This window comes from Bacillus rossius, chromosome 3 (assembly GCF_032445375.1).
Source record: "Bacillus rossius redtenbacheri isolate Brsri chromosome 3, Brsri_v3, whole genome shotgun sequence".
Taxonomy (NCBI): Eukaryota; Metazoa; Arthropoda; class Insecta; order Phasmatodea; family Bacillidae; genus Bacillus; species Bacillus rossius.
Genome location: NC_086332.1, coordinates 48705133 through 48729657, shown reverse-complemented (window position 1 = coordinate 48729657; position 24525 = coordinate 48705133). Strand labels below are relative to the sequence as shown.

The 24525-nt window shown below is 37.7% G+C and overlaps 1 protein-coding gene across 2 annotated transcripts in view; it reads right to left on the bottom strand.

The window, feature by feature from the left end:
* Nucleotides 1-3402: 3402 nt before the first annotated feature.
* The window catches only part of LOC134530634 (EEF1A lysine methyltransferase 2), a 64296-nt gene continuing 43173 nt past the window's right edge, over nt 3403-24525 (bottom strand). For both annotated transcript variants that reach the window (XM_063365648.1, XM_063365647.1), the window contains one exon: nt 3403-4471. In XM_063365648.1, the coding sequence (XP_063221718.1) occupies nt 4377-4471 (95 nt within the window). In that variant the 3' untranslated portion in view covers nt 3403-4376. The remainder of the gene's footprint in view (nt 4472-24525) is intronic.

The window sequence follows — 24525 nt, the reverse complement described above, 5'->3', positions numbered from 1 at the left end:
CTAGCGGACCACGCTGGGGCAACGAACCCACGACCATCACACGGTTAGACACCGAGCTAGCCTGGCGCCCTCCCGGAACAGAAATCTCTAAGACAGCCAGCCACCCCGCTAGGACCTGCGCCCGACCTCGAACACGAGACCGCGGCGGACGGCAATACATGAATCACTGTACTCACAGATAATGCCTAAATGCCTTAAATCCACAAAGTCGGATTCTACAGCAATTGATGAAGTGACCAGATTCTCTTACGTGATCCTACAGTTAACCCAGAAATAAACATTCTCGAATACTGGAAAACTCAGTTTGCGTGTTCACCCAGACTACATAAACTGTCCAAAAAATATTTGTGTTCACCACCTGGGACAGTGTTCTCTGAACGTTTGTTCAGCACTGCAGGAAACATATGTGACCAAAAACGGAATTGTCTTGATCCAGACCGTGTCAAATCCTTGTTTTTTCAAATAAAAATTTAAAGGGTTAAATAATTCGGCATAATATTTAATTTTTTCTCTTAACTTATAAATTATTTTATAATTAACCCTTGAGAACTGGATTCGGATTCGAGGGGTGGATTCGAGGTACTGTTTGGGATTCGGATTCGAGATTCGGATTCGAGAAAAATGGGATTCGAACCATCACTAGTTATTATATTTTTGCCACACGCAGGGGTGTCATTCGCCGTCATCCGAGGTCTAGGGTTCGGGACACGGGATGAGCCCAGTAATTGCTGGCGAATATTATTTAGTTCTTTTCTTTATGAGAGGGCGCCACGCTAGCCGTTGTGATTGCGTGGGTCGTAGGCCCCAGCGTGAATCACTGGACTCGCGGCGATTATTAATTTGTAAACCTTGGGCAAGGAAACAACTTTACGAGTTTACAGGAGCTTCCAAATAAAGCTGGTTTACACACTGTTCTTACACAGTAAATATGATTCTTCTCCTAGAAAATTACCTGTTGCTTGTTGTGGCAGCTGAAACACTACGGTGGATTTCACCATACACAATTATAGTCTGTCGCCGTTAGCGTGCGCTGTCGAGCGCAATCACGAATGTTATCATCATCCTTATCAAGACGCACAGTTATGTTCTTTACCGCGGGACAGAGCGTCCGCCCTAGGCCGCGTCCTGTTGGCTACTCATCGCGAACTTCCTCCGTGCGGGCCGCGCGAGGGGTGCGTTCCGCCAGCGGGATTCGGTGCTGACAGGGTGGGGACCGGGCTATACAGCCGCAGGAGGTACGACGTCAAGTGCCAATAAGACAAATTATGAAGAAAAAAAACTACATTATGGTGGTCTGAGAGCAGAGCATTACTCTGGCAACTCATGGGTATTTACATTCCCTTAAAGGGTGATTTTCGGTAAAGCTCAATAGTAAGAGCCAAAATTATATAACGCACAGAGAGAAAAACAAAACAATTAATAAACTTAAGTCAATACAGTGGGTTATAGGAATAACCATAATGTTTATTTTCAATCCCTTTACTGTATTCACCCTAAAATATTGTGTAGTTTGTGCAAAATATTAAAAATCCCGCCTATTGTAATTGCAGCGCAATATAACTTATCCCTAGATATTATAGGTTGGCCGGGTGAAGATACGAGCAGGAGACAAACATCATAAATATCGCAGCTGACGAGTACCTATATAAACCCAAGCAGTTGCTAGCCACAGGTGGGAAGACTCCTAACAACAAGGAACAAGTGAGCAGAAGCTCTGCCCGAATGAGTGAGAATTCATCACTACTTGCTGCATTGGTCGCTGAGCAAGTTGGAGACTCACTGCTACGTGACACGACGGTTGTTGAGGGAGTGGGAACTTGGTAATACTGGACGTTGGTTGCTTAGTGAGTGGGAGCTCTCTACTTCTGGTACATTAGCCGCTAAGTGACTGGGAGGTAACAGAGGGCCTAGGAGATTCGTGCAGGGAGCTAACCTGGAGGTCCAGAAGAAATTATGCAAGTCCTAGACGTAGTTAAAAGTGGTAATCCAAGACAAACTATTTTAATTAGTAATGCTTTATGATTGAAACAAGCATATTAAAAACTCATAATTATAGGGAGAGGAATTGTAAGTTATTTTGAGTAAGCACTACGATCCAGGATTTTTGTTGCATGCAATGTAATATTATTGCTACATATTTGAGAAGTCTGCCTTTGGTGTTTTCTCTGTACTACAAATTGCTTTTGCCACTGATGCCTAGCAATTTTCATGCACTCAGAGCATAGTATTCGTGTGGAGAGTTCATTCAGCATTTATGGTCAAGTTTAGTTCATACTGACCTGAAGACACCATAAGTGTTAATCAACATTTTTAAGTTTGTTGTACCTAAATATTTATCTGATATGTTTAGGTTGGTTATGAGGTGCTGCTGCTGGATGGAGCATATGCCTTTTGGAGTGTAACCAAGTCAATGAAGAGTTTGCTTTTAATTACATTTATAGTCTGAATAAAAATGCTTAAATGTGAAGGTGCCTTAATGTCTTTGTACCTCTATTTCAAGTTATTTTGTAGTAATTCCAACAACTGGTTAACACTGAAATGTAAAAAACAAAAAAACAAAATGCAATTAAATTCAGTTGAATGATATATTTGGTCAATTGAAATGTAAATTCAGTTCATAAACTTTAAATTAGGCTTTTTTATATTATTTAAAAACTATGCATTAAGTACAAATATGTATTTAGTTTATAGTAAATGGTTTTTTCTAAGTACAGTAGACTCCCGATTATTCGGGATAATGACTGGCAAGAGGTCAACGGATAACTGAAAAATGTGGTTAAAGCATTGCCTAAAAAAACTGTTTAGTTTAAAAAAATTTACTCCGACTATCTAAACAAAAAGTGTTGGACATAATTTACAGATAAAGTTGCAGTACATGTGACTAAAACATAGGTAGCCATATTTTACATCTAGCTGGTCAATAATTTTTGATTTTTGTTGAATTTCAAGTACCACTCCTTTGTGTTAATAATTAAACATTACTGTCCAAAAATTATGACAGGAAAAAATACTGCTGCATTGTGACTGCTGCCTTGAAACTATGCAGGCCAGTTATCACTTATGTGAGTCATGGAACATCACCACCATGCAGGTGCCAGCCTGAGCGTGGTCCACAAAGTCACATGGAATTCAAACGTGCATGGCTTACAAGGGTGCATTTATAATGTGCTCTAGCAGTTTTGAAGTTCATGATGCATACTAACACTTTCTAACCATGTATGCACTATGTCTGGCAACATTTTCTACCTTGAATCACACCATACAATGCTGTCACATCAATAGATCACAAAAAAAAAATAAAAAAATAAAGGCATTCAATATGTGATGCCATGCAATGTGGCTCAAGCCTTACAGAGGAACATCAAAAGGAAATAGGTACATAAGGAAATTGAACTTCCATAATTGCATAGTGATATTTTTATTAATATAGATAGTATTGTTTTGACAGTGACAAAAAGGAAAATTAAAAATTGAATTTATGTCAGCACCAGAATGAAATTAAAACAATCCAATCAATTAAATATTTTTTTTCTTCACTGCCAAAAAGTTATGAAAGTTTAGTACTGTAGTTCCAATTGCATGATCTATGTGCTTTCTTGTTTTGAACACCAAGATGTAATAGATGCCACAATTGGAGTAATATTGTATATTTATGAACTATATTAGTGGCATATGTAAGTATATACAACATTCATAAAATTTAAAAACGATAACAACAAAATCACCAAAAATTTTCACAACGAAGTCGGTCAATCAAAACATAAAACCATAAAATCTTGGTTATAACATGGCACTGTTTGAGATTGAGCACATTATTTTGCTGTCTGCTTATGCATGAAAGCATGACAGTGGTGACACTTAAGATTCAAATGTTAATTTTTAATAAAAAAAATCACAAAGCTCAAGCATAAGGACTGGATTATTTTTTTTAAGCTGTAAAATGTGCAAGATGATAGTCACAATAGAAAATATTATTACAAGCCCATGATTTAGCTGTCTCTTTCAGGTTCATAATGGCTGTTATAGTATTATTTTTATATAGTTTATAATTTGGCTATTACATACATATTTGGTTAGCCAATAGTATGTTGAATATAGTCTCACACATTACTAAAACTATGTACATACCTCAATATTTGCAAAAGAAAATTAGTATAAAATATCTGCAGTCATAGACCAATATCTGGTTAATTCATATGGTTGATTCAGGACTGGAAGGCACTGGAATATCTATCATTGCTATTTACAGAATAAAAATGAGAAACTTCAATAATTTTAACACAGTAGTAATAACCGTTTAAATAGTTTATCACACATTGACATTGTTTCTATGAAATGGTTTACATATGGTCCTACACTTTGAAAACATTTTTTTATCACTGCCTCCTGAAGATTACAGTGGTGGTGACACTTCCTGTTTTCCCGCCAAACTGAAATTTGGATGCAGGGATTGTAGAATACATCTGGAAGCCTGAAACAAAACATCCAAGTACACACTGTTGTATTCTTCCTGTAATTCACACATAAAAAATTGTGTAACTTTTTTCAATCCACATTGTTATCTACGGTATAAAAGAGCTTAGACTATATTCCTAGTATGAGCTGATTGTAGTTGAGAAGAGAACAAGCACTATTACGAAAGCCAACAGAGTCTAGGTTCAAACCCTAAAGTCACAAATAGTCTCCAAGCCAAACAAAGGTGATCAAATATCCAAGGCCAATAATGACATAATGAAGGGTAGTGTAACGTACACTGGGCTGCAGGTAAACACTCAAAACATGAATAAGTAAAAAAATAAGGCCTGGGAAGCGTCAGCCCAGAAAACAAAACAAACACTAATTAACACAGAGGTGCCCATACGTCGTACAAAGGAATTTACTTATAACCTACTAGCAACTCAAGGAGGCTATGTGGATCGGCGATGAGTAATCAACAAATAACAAGACTGTTGGTTTGATTTATATAACTGCCCTTTTACTAAAATAATTGACTTAGCTTTTTATTTTCTTTTATCTTTATATTTTAGGTACACATGTATTAAAATATAATTACAAACAGGAGGGAGCCCCGGGGCAACAAAATACATATAAAAGTAAAACAGCCATATCTCTTAAACTTGACCCTGGTTTTACGTGAGCTCGCAGGCTCAAAAGAAAGACAGTTACATTTTGTTCTTAATTTGCTTTTGAAATGAATTTAACCAAATCATATGTCCTGAAAACTGGCGGTCCTGGCACCGGAGGTTTCTGTAGATTAAAGTCCAGAAGAATTCATTTTATGTTCATTTATGTAACTTGTGACTGCTAATTTTGGCAGAGAAGTTCCATTCTAATTTGGTGTCTTGAAGCTAATCTTGCACCCCGCCTGTAACCAAAGTCCCAAATTGCTTAGACTGGTTAACAGGCGGCTAAGGCTGGGCAATTTTACGCCCAGGGAAAGGAAAAAAAGAGGGTGGGAGGGAGGTATGACGACCACTTACCCAAAATAGCGGGGTGAAGTGACGTTAGCTGGCTCCAGGAGTAGAGTAGGCAACTCCCGGCGCAGAAGTTCGCGGTCGCCATGACGAGAAAGGTAAAGAAATAATTTAAATCAAAAAACTAGCACGGGCAGTCAAATTTGAGAATAAGAAAATTAAGGCGTCTATGCCTTGACGTTGGAGACTACATGACGTAGTGTCGAGTCTTGGAAGTACAACAGAGACGGACTCTCGCGAATCGCGACGCGTGGTCTTGTAGCGGTCAGGTCCACTAACATCAAACTTTGCGCGTCAGCGCGAGCGTCGGTGCATCTTCCCCTCCCTCCTTACCCCTCCTAGTGTGTGTTTGATTTCTCCTCGCCTCCCCTCCTGGGGTTGGCGCATGCGCGCTGTGCAGCGCCGATTTAATATAAGCTGCTGTCAGGTTGTAATTCGGTCTTGTTAGCTTGGTTTGCTTGTCTCGTCTCATCTGGTATATTTCAGTAGCTTGAGTAGCTACATTGTCTGTTTAATTCAGCATGTAGTCTGTTAGTCTTTAATTGTAACGACGTGCGAGAGCGACCTCAGGGGGAAGAATGTAAGTGTTATTCTTTTTTTTTTTTTTTGCGAGTGAGGCGGTGGCCCTTGCCCTAATGTAACGTAAAATAATAGGCTGTCTTGTTTAAATTCCCTTTCGGTTGCCACCTAGAAAATTATGTTTGGATTAACTTATTTAACTTAAAGAACTTAACTTTCAACTTGTAGTAACTGTTCTCCCCTGAGGCGTCGATGTACGTAAAACATACATTGACTAATTTATTGTAACAGCATGTAACTCTCTTGCGCGCATTATATTTTGTTGTTTACGTATTTTTGCCTTTGGATTCTCATTTGATGTAACATTTCTTTAATTGAGACGTCTGTCTTGTGTGGACACAACGCCCCTTTTGATGGTTCGTATAGGGACCACGCACTGTTAAGCAGGTGTCACTTGCGTTTTTCTTGGCCTTGATAGATGGCTCGTCCACCTAAATAATTCGCCGTGTACGTTCCTTGTCAATTATTAATGTAACTAATTAATTTAAACTTGAAACTTAATTGTAAACATAGTCTGTCTTGTCTTACTGTTCATCAGTATTTATATTTGGCATAAGTAAATGCAAACGTAAATCGTAAACTGATATAATGTATTTCCAGTAATTAAACCTGCTCCCAAACACCTTTCCGCAGTCCCAGCCATGTTATGACCCTCCTCGCCTCTAAGCTTATAGGCTTTCAGTCTGTACTGACCAGATACTGCCCGCCGAATGTCCAAAAATGGCGTCGGCGCGCCTAATTAAAGAAAGTAACTTCCCCCATCCAAAGAGGAGAGGGGGGGGGGGGGTGGTGGTGGTGATGGTCCGAAGGTATCCGAAAATGCCAGAAGGGGCGAAGCAGACTGAAAAAATGCTCACCGTGCTCTCACGCGAGTCGTAGGCGGACTAAGATCGCAATCGCACCGCGACTGCTGCCAAAGACGATTGTGACAAGTTGTCTCTTATGGGAGGGATGAGTAATGCACTCTGGCGGCCAAGATGAGAAACTGCCTGGAGTGTCACAGGAACGTCCGCTAGAGTGCACTGGGCGCACTCCCGACCAGCGGAGAGAGCAAGGTTAGGGATTTTTCTTGCCGCTAGGCTTTGCTGATGGCTCTGTTGGACAAGGGCGGATATCCTTGAAGAGACCATGTACCCTGTGCGGGTTCACTGGAGGACGATGCTCCGGGTTGAAGTTCCCAGGAAGCCACAGGTGGGTGATGAGGGGAGGGGGGTCAGAACTTGCCAAGTCGCCTGGGAAAGGTCGTGTGGACCGTCCCGAGGTGTCGCCGAGGACTGTAATATGCTCCTCGACGTGCTGCCAAACAGCTTACCTATGCTTGCCACCGAAAAATGAAAGTTGCTAGCGCGGGGCTTGGGGTAGCGTTCGCTAGCACAAAAAGCCGTACTGTTACAGGGAGAAAACGTGATGCAAACCGCGGCCGAGATGCGGCGATAACCAAATGTCAGCAAAAGGAATCTAATTGGGCCTGCGAACAAGCGCAGGTGCACTGGGTTGTACAAAATTACATCGGAGAGTACAGTAATGGAAACAAAATTAAATGAAATTAAGAATGCAACTTCATTTTTGTTGTTTCCTTCTTTAAAAATTAAAAATTCAATTTAAAATTCAAAACTTGTGCCGGAAAATTATGTTAAACGGCACAGAAGGGGGGGACAGATAACTCAATTATATGTATATTATACAGTCAGCTTAAAATGAAAGACTTTTAAAAAACATATATACATATTGACGACAGTCGTCGTACCCTCCCAGATACAGAGGCCGTACCTGGCCACCGACGGGGGCCTGAGGTAATGTGTTTCTCCCCAGTGCGACGGCCAGGGACGCACCTGCGTGCGCCCTAGCGGGCTAATGAGCCTTTTGCGCAAGAGAGGATTCTGTGTTTTTGTGTATATTTTCTAAATGGTCACGGGCCTCAACGAGTGTGTAAATATTGTATATAATTTATTAATTCTGTAAACTTGTTGTAATTAATGTTTCGTTTTGCTGTGAATATTCTGTGTTTCCACACATATGCTAGTATGTAATTGCAGCCTGGCGCGCCGCGAGACGGGGCTCTCTCCCACGCCGGCCGATTTCCCCTCCCCTCCCCGCAGCCCGCGGGCACCGGCCCGCGGGCGGGCGGGGAGAGTCAGTCGTGTTCAGGGCTCGAACGAGGACGGTCGAGTGCGCCGCTCCGCGCTGCTCGCGAGGCGCGTACCCGGAGCTCGTGGCCAACCTTTCGTTTTCAGTTCACGAGTCATTCGGCAGTCAAGCTGCCTCCGCGAGTCATTCGCCGCGTTACTGAGTTTACGAGTCTCCGAGAGACGTTGCTCGCAGAGTATTCCGGACCATACGATACGTAACAGGGCGCACGCGCACAGCGCCTCTTCGTGGTGTAACTTAAGGGTCCTTTGGATCAAGTCCGCCATCGATTTTTCAGGCCTTCGGGAGAAAACATTTTATGACGAAACCTGAGGTTTGAAAAATATTCTAAAGATATATTTGAAGAACTTATACTATTACCTGTGTTCATTAGAAAGTGATTTTGCATTTTAATTTTTTTCAACCGAGTTATTCAGTGTTTAATTAAACAAAAAAAAGTTTTTGCTGTGAAATGTTTAGAGGTAATTAATGTCATACAAACATGCGCATTGCGATTACGAACATTTTGATGTATATAAAACTTATAGTCGTCACTGAAACTTTTGAGGAAAAGCGTTTCTTCAATATGAATTGAAGCCCTGGAAAGAGTCGCGCGCGGCGGCAAGCCGTGGCAGCGCGAGTTAGCGGGAAGAAGGCATGGCCTTGGGGGCGCGTGGGGGTGAGCTAGCGGTCGAGGGGTGGGGAGCTGGGGCGGTAGGGGAGGCAGCGACCACGCTCAGACCACGGGGTCTAGCTGTCTCCTCGACTGCACAGCCTTCTTCCCGCGCTTCTGTGGATTGCGTTATTATTCAAGAATCTTCGTCAGGAGAATACGCATAACTGAAGAAATTTCGTTATGAATGCAGACTACAGAAAAGGGAATAAGAAAAGACTGCACCTTTTTGCACGTCGCAAGAAAAGGAAAGGAACTCAGTTTTTGGAGTCCCGAGCAAAATAAGTATTTTATATTTGTAATTGGTTAATTCTTATAAATTAGGAAAACTTAGCAATTGAGAATATATAATAATATTATTTTTTTAGATTTCAATGGCTGTCAGTAGTTTTATATTTTACGTAAAGATATTACTTGAATGCTGATTAACATGTGAAAACTAGGCTTGAATGATACTGAGCCATTTTTATATAATGTGAAAATTTTAACGTTGCCATTTTTTCACAGAAATGTAAAATTACCATAGTTGAAACTGATGATGCCATTTTTTATTTGCTGAATCGCTAGAGAAATGTATTTTATTGGCATTTAATTTCAATATTTTTATCACTACTTCCTTTATTTTATTCAGCAAACGGCAAAGTTTACTGGAAACAACGGAAAGCAACTTCGAGGTACCTCAAGTTCCTGATACTAGCTGCGAACTGGTTGACAGCGCCTATCCCACCGATCCCAACCATAGTGAACCGTGACTACTCAAGCAAAAATGTTACTTCATTTCTTTGTAGGCCTACTCAATGACGTGGGAACCGGGGAGAAGGGTTACAGCCCTCTCCTGAAAACCGAGTGGGGAAGCGAAATGGTAACATGCTGGACGCGCATTCGGGAGGACACGGGTTCTATTCCCGGTCGAGTGATTACGGCCTCGGGCACGGATCTCCGTGTCATGACACGACCGCTGCCAGATTAGGTCGGCGACGACTCCAAAGAGAAATATATATAGAGGTTGGTACTAAATTTACAGGAAAGACGTCTTATTTCTTGAAGTGAAGATATATCTTTATATATCTATATATATAAAATGTGAATTTAATCGGGAAACTACATTGTAGCCAATGGTATCATATTAATCTGGCAATATGTAATTCGTATGTTTCACAGGCGTCAGGATGATATATAAGTTGAAGCATTTCATAAAAATAAAGCCGTATAAATTTCACAACATTTGGTCTCACAGTAATTTTCATATTTAATGTTTGTAACTTGATGCCTTTCAAAGCTAAACCAAAAATAAATCATATTTATATATTTTGTTTGAAAAGCTTTACATAGCATCCGCCATTTTTTGGGAACAAATGCGTATCTTTTATGTTAGTAATATACTGTAAACATTACCTACCTATGCAATTTTAAGACTATTAATTTTTAGACTTTATAAATTTGCAATTAATACTGGTCAGCTATAGTATACATTTATGTGGCAATACTAGTTTTAGGTCGACTGTGACCATATATCTCGTTCACTGAAATGAAGTTTTTAATGTTATCCTATTTTAACGCTGAGGCAGTTTGGAATTCAGAAATATGTGTAACACTAACTTTTTGCCCAGTGTACTACTTGAAATAACTCAGATATAAAGCGTGGCGTCAGTTTTTTTTATGAATCTGACGGGGAAAAAAGAAAAAGATAAGATAAAGAACTCTTTGAAACATTTCTTGAAATATAGATATCTCGAGCTGCATACGTTAACAGGTTTTGGACTTAGGCTGATGACAGAACATTCAAAGTTTGGTATTCACCTTGAAATGTGGATTTTCGCTCAAAATTTGCTTATTTCCTTTTAAATGGCCATTGCCATCAAACCTTTTCTTATTTTTCCCCATTTTTCTTATTTTCCTTTAACACCCCTTCCCCCCAAAAATAGCGTTGGACTTATAGAGGCTGCAGATTAAAATATCACCTCATTTTACTAGCTACTTCCTACTACATAAGTATTTAAAAAATAATTTACTTTTTTTATATTTAGGTCGTCACAGGTCGTAACATACACTGTTCTACAGCCTGTGCCACCACATGAACTACCTATTTTTTCCATTTCTTCTTTTGTGGAAGACGGTGGAAGTTCATCTGTGCTGAAGAAACGATTGTGTTGCCAAACAAAATAGATTTTCATGTGACACTGTTTGCAGAAACCTCAGAAAACACAAGGAAAGAGGTATGTCTAATTAACACTACATGTACTGATGTTTGGTGTGAACACAATGCATATAACGTAAAAGAATATTAATATGTGGCGTAAATTAATTCTTCAGTTAACTTTTCTTTTGGTTGGCATAACAGCTATGTTATAGGTTAAGCATTATTTGGTTAAACATATTACAGATGTAAAATGCTCTATGCCCTGATGATGCTCTAATATAATAGGCCTACAACAGTTAAAGTGGACATAGCAAATTCTTCAATTAAATGATATTTTCGTTTTGTTGGTATACCTATTTTGTTATATCTTGTATTACTTTGTTAAAGAGAATGTCTTTAATGTTCACACTCTTACTATTTTCGGTGGAAATTAAAACATCATTTGTTTTAATCGCCTTAAAATTCAATTAATTTAGCTTTCAATATATTTTTTTTCGGTATCTTACTTTTGTTTACATAAGTTTAATGTAAGTGTTTTTCATTTTTTACTACTACAGTAAACTCCCGGTATACCGCGCCCCGATAGATCGCGGAATCGGGTATATCGCGGGTCAAACCATGTCCCCCAATCAGAAATGAATAATAATAATAATAATAATAATAATAATAATAATAATAACACAGTAGAACCTCGTTAATTCGTGATGGTCGGGACCGAGATAATCACGGATTACCGAATTTCACGGACTAGCGATTAAAGCCCGGAAGGTCTTGTCAAGCTTCTCAGATACCGGCGTGCAGCTGGGTTAAGGCCAAGGTCATGTGACGTAACATCTACCGAGGCTTACTGCGCCTTGGCAGCAGATGGATAAAAAATAGTAAACTCTCCATTATTCGTGTTAATTGGGACCCGCCGATGCCCGGATAATTAAAATCCTGTAAAAAAAAAGTAATAAACCCGGATAATCCGTTCACGGTAAAGACCGTCTTCGAATTAGTCTCGGCTTAAAAAAATACGGCACTGCCTAGCCATTAGTTCATGGTCATTTACAACAGCCGAAGAGAGAAAGATAAGATCGTGCTGAACTTGCACACATAAATTTTGGGTAGCCCCCCCCCCCCCCCCCCCCCCCCCCACAATCACCCCACTTCGTCCAGCCGAATGCCAGACACGTCACTCGCCAGGCGCCTGCCGTGCGTTGGCGGGTGGAAACAAACAAAGGGAGACGGGAAGCAGAAGTCAAGACATCCCCCTCAAGTTTAAAGAGTGACAAATGTGACAGCTGAAAGGGGGACGACACAAAGGGTCGGTACAAACAGCGTTGCAGAGTTTGGCGGCCCATGCGAAGGCTTGCAGTGTTTGCCGGCCGCCGGCCCGCGTGACGTTAATTTTAAGCGCTGACAATTTTTACTTCTCTTTTTTTTTCTGCACTTTTAAATCGTCCCGGATTATCCGATTCCCGAATTAGCGCGTCACGGATTAACGAGTTTCTACTGTAATAATAATGGAATAAATGATTGACAGCCGATTAGGATAATTTTGCGTTGTAACTCACAAACTAAGCATCGGGCAGAAAAAAGCCTAGGCGTAGAAAATGTCCTCAGTGAAATTCTAAACAAGATATCTCCGTACATTATTCCTCTATCTTGTAGTGTTTTCAAATTATGATCCAATCCAGACCAGTGTTATTTTCTGAAACATTAGTTCTTAACATTTTTTTTAACCCACAAATAAAGCATCGGACAGGGGACCCGATAAAGCCTACCGTCCAGCGACATTATCCAGCGTGACTCGGCTGGGGATTGATTTTGGATAGGTTTGTTTGACGGCAAGCGCTGGGAGGGGAGAGGCGAGCCGAGAATTTGCGACCAAGACACCCGGGTAGATGGGAGGAGTGGAATATAAGCGCCAGTGATGAGAGGGGCGATTAAGCCGAAAGGGGGGAAGTCTGGTGACCTTGAGTAGTTCACTCATTTCCGTCTGCACACTTCTCGTGGTCACGTGTGTTGACAAGCGGAGACATATAAATGTTTTGTTACAACTTGAACCTACAGACGTAATATTATTCGTTGTATTATACACGTTCATCTTTTTACTTTGGTATAATGTTTTAACATTAAATAATAAAGTAAATCAGCTAGCGTAATTTTAATCTTTGCCGAGGAATTCCCAGTGGTCCAATACTTACGTGAACCATACTGTACCACTTTTGCCGTGAGGTAGTAAACAAGCCCCGGAAATGTTTATGTGTAGCGGCCTCCCGACCTTTAACCAGAGGCTAGGGAATATAACACTTGCCGATCCGAGCCACACACACTCAGCAACTCGACACAGCGTTTGATGGAATAAGTAAAGACAACGTTTAACAGACTTTTTAATACGGCGCCACTGATTGCGCTAAAATTATTTTGGCGCAATTTTTGTATCCCACATGTGACCATTTATAATTTACTGTAAGCATGGATAACAAAGTTTAACCACTTTACACAATAGACGATTCTTTATTTTATATTGTACGAATGCTAGAATAGTTTTTCACGTATCTGCTGCATACTTCTGCAAAAGACACGCTATTTGTAAGTACGTAAATCTAGAATTTTTATTTTGTCAATCAAACTCGGTACTTTGCGATTCATATTCGGTTTGAAGTATTACTATGGCCTTTCTATTTAGAAGACTTTGACTACAAAATCGTGTGTAACCGCACACACTGCACTTACTTTGTTACGGACACTCAGACGAAGCAGATACTGTGGCTGACACCACGAGACTGGCAGCAGCTTGTGTGCCGCACGTGTGTATGGCGGCGTGTGGCGCGCTCGTAGGCCGTGCGACAAACTGTGCGCGGCATGCGGAAAAATAAAAAATAAAATTCAACATTTAATATTTATATTTACAATTTATTATTTTTATTTTTTCACCCGCGTTTAGTGAAAACTGCGGATGCAAAGTCCGCACAAAGGCGGGCCGTCTATACTGTGCGTGCTTGCCGACCTATTAGAACACAGGCGGTGTTTTATGCCTTTTGACCTTGGTCACATCGAAACATCGCGGTTATGCAACAACGCGGGTAAAAGTTATGTCCCCCGACAACCGCGTTAAATAGGGAGTGTACTGTATTTACTATTTTTCAAAAGCATACTGTTTTTTTCTTCTGTTTTCTCAAATGTCCCTTTTTGGCACTTAGCCCCTAACTAAAATGTTAAGTTTTCAATTATCTACGAAAATTGACAAATAATTCCTTCAATTGTACGGCCTAGTCATCTTGGAATGACCTACTGGAGAGTTTGAGACTGTTTTATACCATAATGTAATTTTACCTCCATGAACAGTTGAAATGGTTTGTGCAAACGTATGTATGTGCAAAAATGAAAACCTTTTATACCTATGATATTAAAAACCTAGGAATAAGGCCTATTCAGTGTTTGCGCTAATTTATTGTTTGCGTCAAACGTAACATTTAGTAACCTTGGACGTTGTTGTTTGTATTACAAATTGTGTTACCAACATGGTTAAAAACTATAATTCAAAATACAACACTCAGCTCTTGTTATTTTCAGAATGGTTACTCGTCTAAGGTCAATGAACCCATGATGTCCCATGTCTTTAAAGTTAAATAATTGCTCAAAATAAATTAGATACAAATCAGGCCTACTTGAAATTCCATTTTATAAAACATAAAACATTAAAGATTTATAGTTTCGGCGTTCAGTTCAGTTTTCTAGGTTCAGTGTAAGGCTGAATATGAATAGCAGAAGGTGTTAACCATTGGCTGTAGGGAGTTTCTTTCTAAGTTTTTCATAATGTATATGTTTATAAAGAGAATAATAGCATATACAGATAATTTCAGCTCCACCTCCTCAAATAAATACAAGGCATCAGCAGGTGAATTTCAAATTTGTTTTGTGAAGTTCTTTGTGAAAATTGAACCACATATCGTGCCGTACAAATTTTTTTTTGAAAACCACCATTCAAAAGGTAAAAGGATCTGGCTCCTAAATTAACGATACATAGGCTATTTGTCCCTAATATTTCTGAAGATGCTAATTTAGGTCTTATCGGCAGTAAGAACACTCAGAATTGTAATATAAGTAAAATTATTCTCTTTCTATTATTTGAGGAAAAAAGAAGTCCCTAAACTAACTTTGGCTATAAACAATGTGGAAAACTGAGGTGCCTCATAATTTTGGGTCGGGTCGGTAATGGACAAGAACTTAACTTCATGCAATATTTTCGTAACAGTATTATTATATGTCATGGTATTTGCTTTCAAAGGTATGGTTAGAATTTTTTTCGCAAAGCGATTATATATCAGAGATAGATTTCTGGATATTTTCTGAAGTAATTTTGTGTGAGATGAGACAAACACCTGTTGAGTTCTATATTCAGATCATATGTATTTTACTGATTGAATTATACGATAATACAATAAAAACTATTTTAGTAGCTACTTAAATAAATAGAAGCACAATGTGTCCTTCGAACAGCGAAATATGATGTGTATAATGCGACAACGAATAAAAGAGCGTTCACAGATTTTCCTCTGCGCATCCACAGACTTCCCCTACCACGGTGGGAAAAAAGGGGTGGCAAACCAACCCGTCACGCCTGAGCCCGTCTTTCACGAACACCAACGGCGTACTTATGCATTTCATTTCATCATTTGACCACAGTGGCAACTAAATTGCGCCTCACAATTTTTAAATTAGTTTTCCAGATCAAAGTCTATTTACCTCATGGCATAGCATTATTGTTATTGTTTTTCCCATTTTGATGTTTAATTTCATGATGGTGTTTTGATTGAAGATTCATGTATCGACTCGTCGTTTAAATCACAAACATTTAACACTTTTAATATATATATATATATATATATATATATATATATATATATATATATATATATATATATATATATATATGTAAAGGCTCATTCAAATGCATGGCTTAAAAAACTTAGATTCACCGAGTCTAATTTATTATGTAGGAAGTTAAAAATTATATTTGCGCAAAGATTATACCGAAGTGGTTTAGAATCCATTTTAAATGTAAGTACTGCTTCAAAAAATTGAAACAGGCATAGAAAACAACCACTTCGTAAACAAGGAAAAAAAGATAGCCCACAATTAACATACTCACCTATTCCGAATCACAAAGACTGCTTTCCTCACTGTCTGTATCGCTTGCAGTGTCCGTGACTCTTGAACATCCGACATTTATTATTATTTTATCAATTTCAATGTCAATTCTCCTGTCACTGCTAACATAGTCCAATATTTTTCACATGCTTGCAACACTCTTTCCATTTGTCCACAGAATAGATACTGAACAATTCCTCACACAATTTTCTTTTATCATCTAGCGATGAAGAGATTCCTTCCCGAATTTTGTTTTTGATGTCTGCCCATACCAGATCAGTCGGATTCAAATCAGCATGGTATGGAGGCAGGCGAATGACATCATAGCCACACTCCATGATTAACGCAACTATTTTAAATTGTTTCTTTACTGGCGCACTTTTTACTAAAAGCAGAAGACTCTCTTTGGTCATTGTTAAAGAGAATGGAATATTGTTTTTTGCTAGCCAGTTTTGTATGTCTTGTTTTAAGGATGATGCTGTAGGTTTTTTGTTTAGCTGTGCATTATGATAACTGGCGTTGTCCAGAACTACAACACATTTTTCAGGTAAATTTGGCAGTAATTTACTTTACACCCACATTGAAAAATTTTCAAAATCGTGGTAGTCTCCAGATTTTTGTTTTGACTTAAAAATAAGTAAATCATTCGGAACAAAGCCTTCTTCTCCACCCGCATGAACAATAATTAATCTTGGACCTTTCCCAATGGATTCTGTGACGCCTATTTACGTATCTGACTGCCAACAAGAACTTACGCTGTGTGTAGCATGAACATAAGTTTCGTCAACATAAACTACGGTTCTGCCAGCCTCACGTAACTCACGCATTTGTTCAAGATAGCGCCCTCTCCAAGCAGCTATTTCTGGCTTTTCAATCAAAATCTTTCTCTTCGATTGACACTTTTCCAGCGAAACACTAACCTATTCAACAACTTTCGCAAGTATTCCCTGCTACAGTTCAAAACATTGTCTTCTTGCAAAGCCTTAGTCAACTTATTTAATGTCCTTACTGTATAAAACTCTTGAATTTTTCTCCGCACGGCACCACATGTAAAATTTTCTACTTCGATTATTTTCCTATGCTCTGTTTTCTTACGCGTCAGTGTCAAAAAAGCTAAACTGGTTTTGCTCGTTAATTTCGCCTTACCTTCTGCTAGAATTCGTCTATATGTTGATACTGAGACACCTGCTGCAGCACTTGTTGTTTCAGAGACATTGTACGTCAATTTATACAACTGTTTTTGTCTACTGAGATGTGTTGCAACATTGTACACAATCTCACGAGCTTTTCCCCGCACTGGCGTGCTATATTTAATACGTGATTTAAATCCCGAAGTAGAAGCCATTACGTAGATCGGTTTGTGTAATACGGACTGCGAGACAGCCGAGCGCGAAGGTGTTTTCAGCCAGACAGCGGCTCCATTACTAACCCCCTCCACTTCCTGACGCGCTCATCATGTGACTGTCTGCTGGCAGTGAGATCTGCGCAGGTTCTTTTCCTTGTTGTCGCACTATAGCTTGCATGGTAAATATTTTTTCTTTGTGAAGATCAATCTCCAAGTTTTGTCCTTCGTAATGGTGTAATAAATTTCCTTCCATTCTGATGGTATATTCGGAATTTTGCAGACTTCACAAATATTAGTATTCATTGATAAAGGTTTCTCCCATTCTTTATGAAATACTAAATGCAGAATAAACATAATGGTAATGATGTTATCTTATTCAGGACTTTATTTTACTTTAAGATGCTATAATCGTATTGCAATCTACAGAACGAGATACCTGAGGTCGAATTTCTCGAAATTAATAATGACTTCGGGAACATAATGAAAAACATATTCTTATTGAGATGCTTGAAATAGACAATGCAAAATACATTTTTTACAAATGTGATGAAGAACCTCTTGTAATAGAAAATGAATGCTCTTTTACATCAGGAACAGATACAGTAACAATTCCTCTTCATGGAGTTAGAATGGTAGAAATAGAATACTTCCTGAAAAGAATCACTGAAATCTCAAATCACAATCCACACTGTGGATGTTCTTTGCGCAATATGAATGTTTATAAAGAAATCCCCAATGATTAGTCTCCTACTTTTGTAATGTATTGTAATATGTGTAATCAAAAATTCACTTACGTACAGAGGATCCAGTTAAAAACAAGACACATTTAGATGTAAATTCAAGAGCCGTTGCTGGGATGATGAGTATAGGCGGAGGTCATTCGCATATCGAAGAGTTTTGCTCATCTATAGGTATTCCTGTCATGTCATCCAAAACTTATACCAAGGTTCACAACAAAATATGTAATGCATGGGAGAAAGCTGCTCTACAAGAAATGGAGAAGGCAATACGAGAAGAAGCAGTTTTAGCAGTAGAGAGAGATGTGAGTGCAGATGGTACTCCTATTTTAACTGTTGTAGCAAATGGTTGCTGGTCAAAACGTTCATATAGATGTCAATACAATGATCTTTATGGTGTTACAGCAATAGTGGGGTATTCTACAAAAAAAAAGTTCTGTTTATGGGAGTTAGAAACAAGTTTTGCTTTGTCTGTAGTCGAAGTCTTGATGGAGAGATTCCTGCCCACACCAGCTACAAAAACTGGACTGGCAGCTCAGCAAGTATGGAAGCAAGTATTATCGTAGAGGGATTTAAACAAAGTGAAACTGTATATAGTGTTATATTTGGTAAGCTTATAGCCGATGGAGACAGCAGTTGCTACACAAAAATTCTGGAAGCTAGACCCTATGCAAAGATAACAGTAGAAAAAATTGATTGCCGTAATCACCTCCTGAGGAATTACTGCAATAAATTGAAAGTACTGTGCGAGCAGGCAAAAATTGCTAAACCAACACTCAGAAAAAATGTACGAAGTAAGATTTTGAAACTGCGAGGGGCCATCACCGAAGCTATTAAAAATTATGTGTAAGTAATGGGTAAATTTACACTTACTTTGTTAGATGCAATTTAATAACAAAAGAGAGTTCTTTACACATACAAATGTGGATTATAATACACTCGATCACGTGAGGGTAGAAATACGCATACATCGGTGAAGATACAGCTGCCACCTACATTGGAGTAAAGTTTATATATTTGTTATATTATGTACAAATGACTGTTGAAAGTACTATTTTTTTTTTTTTTGGTAAAAAGGCTTTCATTAAGCTGAATAGTGTTACGTGAAATCCGCCAAATTTCTATGACCCTATAATCGTTTCATAACGTAAAGGTTTTTAAAAAGCGCATGGGCTTAGCAAAACCAGTACAATTATTACATAAAATTCTTTTATAAGGAATACTTTATAATGACAATTATCTCAGTGTTTATAAATTGACAGTAAAAACCTATGTAAATACAATATTTCATTTTAAAAATCCTGTGTTTGTACTCACTCTAGAACTGCTGCTGTTGTAGCTATCAGCACACATTTTTTATAAATGTAACTTAATGGAATTAGTTTATTGGTTTAAAATTTGCCAATTCTAATAGGTCTTTAGAAAAGTAGAATTTTGGTTTGTTGTATCATTTAAAAATATATGTTGTCTGAAATATTAGTGTTGTATTTATTTTTGTTAACTCCCTAATACGAAATTTTAGGAAAAAATTAAAACATGGAAGGTAAAATTAAGGAGAGAAAAAGGGGTGACATGTGTTTTCAAACAATCTTATATATCTCAATAATCTGGAGACTATCGCTTTTTTTTTTGGTTGCATAATATTGCCTAAATAAATGCACGTTCCCTTACGTAACTTTTCGAAATTTCGAAATTTAACAATAATTAGAGATGTGAAAAGAAGAAAAAAATTACAGAACTCCCGAAAGTGAACGTGGTAATGGAGAAACGATTCAAAAGTTGTTAATTTTTTGCTAATCTATCAATAAATATACCTCATTGGGGAGCGTTCAAGTATTATGTAACGAATTTGGGGGGGAGGGGGGGTCTTGTTAAACGTTACGATGCGTTACAGGTGAGGGAGGGGGGGGGGGGGGGTTGACCTACGCGTTACGTCACTTTTTTTTTTTTTTTTTTTTTAAACTCTTCAGAACGGTCGCGTAGAGACAGATTTTCACGCATTTTTTAAACTTTTTTTTCCCTCAAAATTTCAAATGGCATGATAACTTAATTTTTTTTTACCTTCACAAAATTGCTTCTACTTGCTTTACAGTATTAGAGAATGTTTTTTTTAACTCCAAACGTAAAGCAAAAATATATATATTTATCAACAGCTGTGATAGTTTTTCTCGTCACTCCAGTAAAGTAGTTAAAACAAAAAATACCGCTATTCGGATGGTTTCGTTATACTTCGGTTGTCAACGTAGACTCCAATCGCCATATTTGAAATTATGTAGGTATTGATATTCACAATACACGGTTTTCTATGTGTGAGATTTTCTCTCATCACAACAGTAATGTTGTGGTAGGAAAGACGATTGGTCTGAAGGGTTAATAAAACTACTAGTGAATTAAAATCTCCCAAGTTTTTAACCCTTTACGTTTATTTTTTACGGGGGATTCCCGATTGAATTGTTCGTATTTTGTTCTCCCAAGATGGCAACCCTTTTCGTTTATGTGCTCCAAGCACTTGGCCGACTGTATGAAAATTGACAACTACGATGTTTCGGCGGAATAAAGAAACCCTGAAGATAGCTTGCAGGATCCAGCAGAACCTAATATGGCGTGGTATAGCGCTCACGTCCGTGAATCGGAATATTTCTTGCAAGTTATTAAATGCGCGGATGAATCCTGCTGTTCCCGCTTGAGGAGTGCATTAAAATCTGTCTTTCCAGAAACTTTCCTGCCGCCACTCTGCCCAATCCTTCAAACCACAAACAAGCTCGTGGTACCTAGTCAGATAGACAAAATATCATGCAAGTTTTCGCCACTTCTTGTGAGGTTGTCTGTTGATCTGTCGCCTCCTCTAGAAGGGTTTAGCAGATGCCTTACGATTTATTTTGTCCATCGGTATAATCCGACCTAAAGAACCGAGTATGTTCAACCTGTGGGATTTATTTTACATCCCACAAGAGTGTGCAAATGCACAATCGTTTCATGCATGGCAAGACTGCCCAACACCTTCATGAAAGTCGAGTACGGCCACAGCGACTTACTGCAAGAAGGGCAAATGAGCTTCTCTGCATTGTGCGTCGCTGTGAAACATCGTCTGAGGATGCCGATTGGCTTGACGAAGACGAAGTTGATGCAAGCGGGTTAACAATTCCGGAACCCTCTTCGTCTGCTCTCTGGATGCCAGTAATGAAAGAATCTGAGTGGCTGGCAAGCCCATGGACAGAGGAGCAGTAAAACTCCAATTGGATTTTTTTTTTTTTTTTACAATCTACTTATTTTAATTATGGCTAATTTTATTTTAAATGTTTTTCGTTTTCGTTCGATCGTATTCTTAAATACGATTATATTTTGACAAATATGTTTTATTTCAGTTAGTTTTATGTTTGTAATTGCATTGCCAAAGGTAAAAATAATTATTATAAATAAAATTTGTTATTTGATTTTAATAGCTTTATTAGTAAAACGCTAAAATAGGAGAATGCGTGAGAAGAAAAATGGCGGATAAAGCAAAAAGTGTGTAAGGACAGGGCTAAGTCAGGAAAACGACGCAATTAAATGTATGATTGCTAAATGTATGATTGAGTAGTAAAAATTTATTAGGACAATAAAAAACATTAGAAAGCTCTTGCTTTTAAAAACAAGACATTTCAAATGTTAATAAATAACATTAAAGCGATTAAAACAATAACAAAGGTATTTTAGTGACTTATTCCGGTACGTTACGCCACATAATTGTAACTTTAGGTAAAAATGGTCACTTGGGGTTACGTAACGTTTTACTAGGGGGGAGGGGGGGTCAAAAATATCAAAAAATTGCGTTACGTAATACTTGAACGCTCCCTTGGGACTGGACCAGTTTAGAGACAATAAATCTGACAACCACGTTGATCCATTGGTTTCCACGAGCGTTTAAAAAAAAAAAAAAAAAAAAAAAAATTATCATACGGTCGTTACTGGGATAGCGAGCGAGAGGCGCTGTACCTGCCGCCGCGACAGTCCGCCAGACCCTCGCTCTCGGGGTGCCTAGCGGACAATGACGGAGGGGAAGGGACAAGCCGGGCGGCTCGCACCCCCACCACTGCAACATCATAGAAAAGAGAGGGAGGTATAGAATGGAAAGTGGAAGGCTAGCTGCCGCAACAGTGTTTGCAGCGCGCCAAGCGGGTGTGCACAGAACTAGGCTAAAAAAAATCGGCGCGGGTTATTCAAACCTCAGCCAGAAGCGGGATATTTGAAATACTTCTTAACTCAACTAACCTACATTTTAGTACTAGTAAACTCCTGAATATACGGTGGCGGATTAACTGATAATTATATTATAATTATAATATTATAATTCTTAAAAAAATTTCTTTTAAAAATTAACTTTTAGAAATTTTTTTTACAATTATTTTATTTTTTTAATGTACACATATTGCAGCATCTCGGACACAATCGGCGCATTTACGAGGCGATTTAGTAGAAATAAACAGGACAAAACAATTTAAAAACTAAAACTTTCCAAAAAAAAAATCAATTGCCTGAACATTGTCTGTGTTTAGTGAATTGTGCACAAATTGCAGCATGGTTACGTTTTCGGACACTATTGTATTAATAATCTGCAATTTTGTAAAAATTAAAAACAAAAAATTGAACCATTACTTTTTTTTTAACTTATTTTTATACGTATTTTGTGAAGTGTATGCAAATTTTGTAACAGCAATGAATTCTGACACATATCTCATTTATGGGCAGCCATCTTCTAAAAAAACATTGAGAGAAAAATAATTTTTCCTCAATTATTTTGTATTATCCTCGTCATGGATAATCGGGAGTCTACTTTAGTATGATTGTATGTATATCTTTGCCTGTAATTAACAAAATTCATGCAAAATTTTTCTATAAAGTATAGATGCACATTTTGTGTACAATATTTTGATGAATAAATTGTTAAACATTTATATAGAACACTTCATTTGGTGTATAATTAAAGTAAATAAGTGAATTTTTAATTTTAAATTTTTTTTAAAAAATCTACTTAAATTGTATATAAATTTATGTAATTTTATTATGAAAAAATATATATATATTTACTTGAGTGAACAGAATATAAATATATTAGGATATATATATGTATATATGTAATGTACTTTATATATAAATTGTGGGAGTGCAAAAATTGTGTTAAATTCACACAGCAGCACATGAAAAATAAATTACTGCAATAATCACATGTTAATGGTGCATTTCTGTATTCCTAATGCTTTTATTAGAACATGTTGTGAATTAACAGTTTAGTAATTAGACCAAACTAAAAATTAAATTAAATAAATTTTAAAAATAAATAACCTGAACCAACCTGGAGTATTAGGTTCTTTTTAATGCATACAGACATACATGATCTACAATTATATATGTACTTACCTTGAGACATTCCTATCATTGGGTGGGAGGTGGAAAATGAAAAGTCTTACATTCCTTCTAAAGAAAATATTTTTAAGAACATTTGTGGCATGGGATATAATTTGAAAACTTGCAAGTACTCATTGCATTTTTAATTTAGTTTCCCCCCCCCCCCCAAAAAAGTAGTTTTTTGGGGTTATCTACGGTTAATTTAATAATAAATTGATGCCTAACCATCATCCCATTCAAATAGAATATTTTAAAAATAATAATTTGGCCAGTATATAAATGCAAATGGTAGCTGAAAAAAAACATTAAATTACTAATTTCCATTACTTAATACAGGTAAGTATTTGTTATTCACCTCCATCCACTTTGATTCTGTAAATTACTATCCAAATTTTTTAGTCTGACCGAACACTTTAAATTAATGTGGGACCAATACTAACAGTAAAAATTAAGTACTGTTTCTCAATAAATCTTACACAAACACACACATTTTTACTGCAAGTGATACTTAGGTAGTTCCTGCGTTTCTTTTTGGTTTTCAAAACTATTTCAATATTTTTTACAACGCAACAATTGAATGGCAATTAATGGAATAAGATTCAGCATTAGTGATATGGACAATGTTACTGTTTTTTTATTACATTGAATTAAATAATTATCAATTCAGAGAATGTGAACATAGTACCAGACGTATTTTGCTGCCTTTTCCTCTTTTTGCTGTGTTTTGCAGGGATTTTCAACTTACAAAATGTTAAATATACCAGTGGAAAATACTTCAGTAACAATTATATACAGAGAGGTTGCATTTAGGTGATGACAAAACTATATTACTTCTAATAAAGTCTTACATCCCTACAAAGGCAATTACCATACGGGGAAGAAATACATGATTATATCTTAATAATATAGGAACATTTTAATATGCA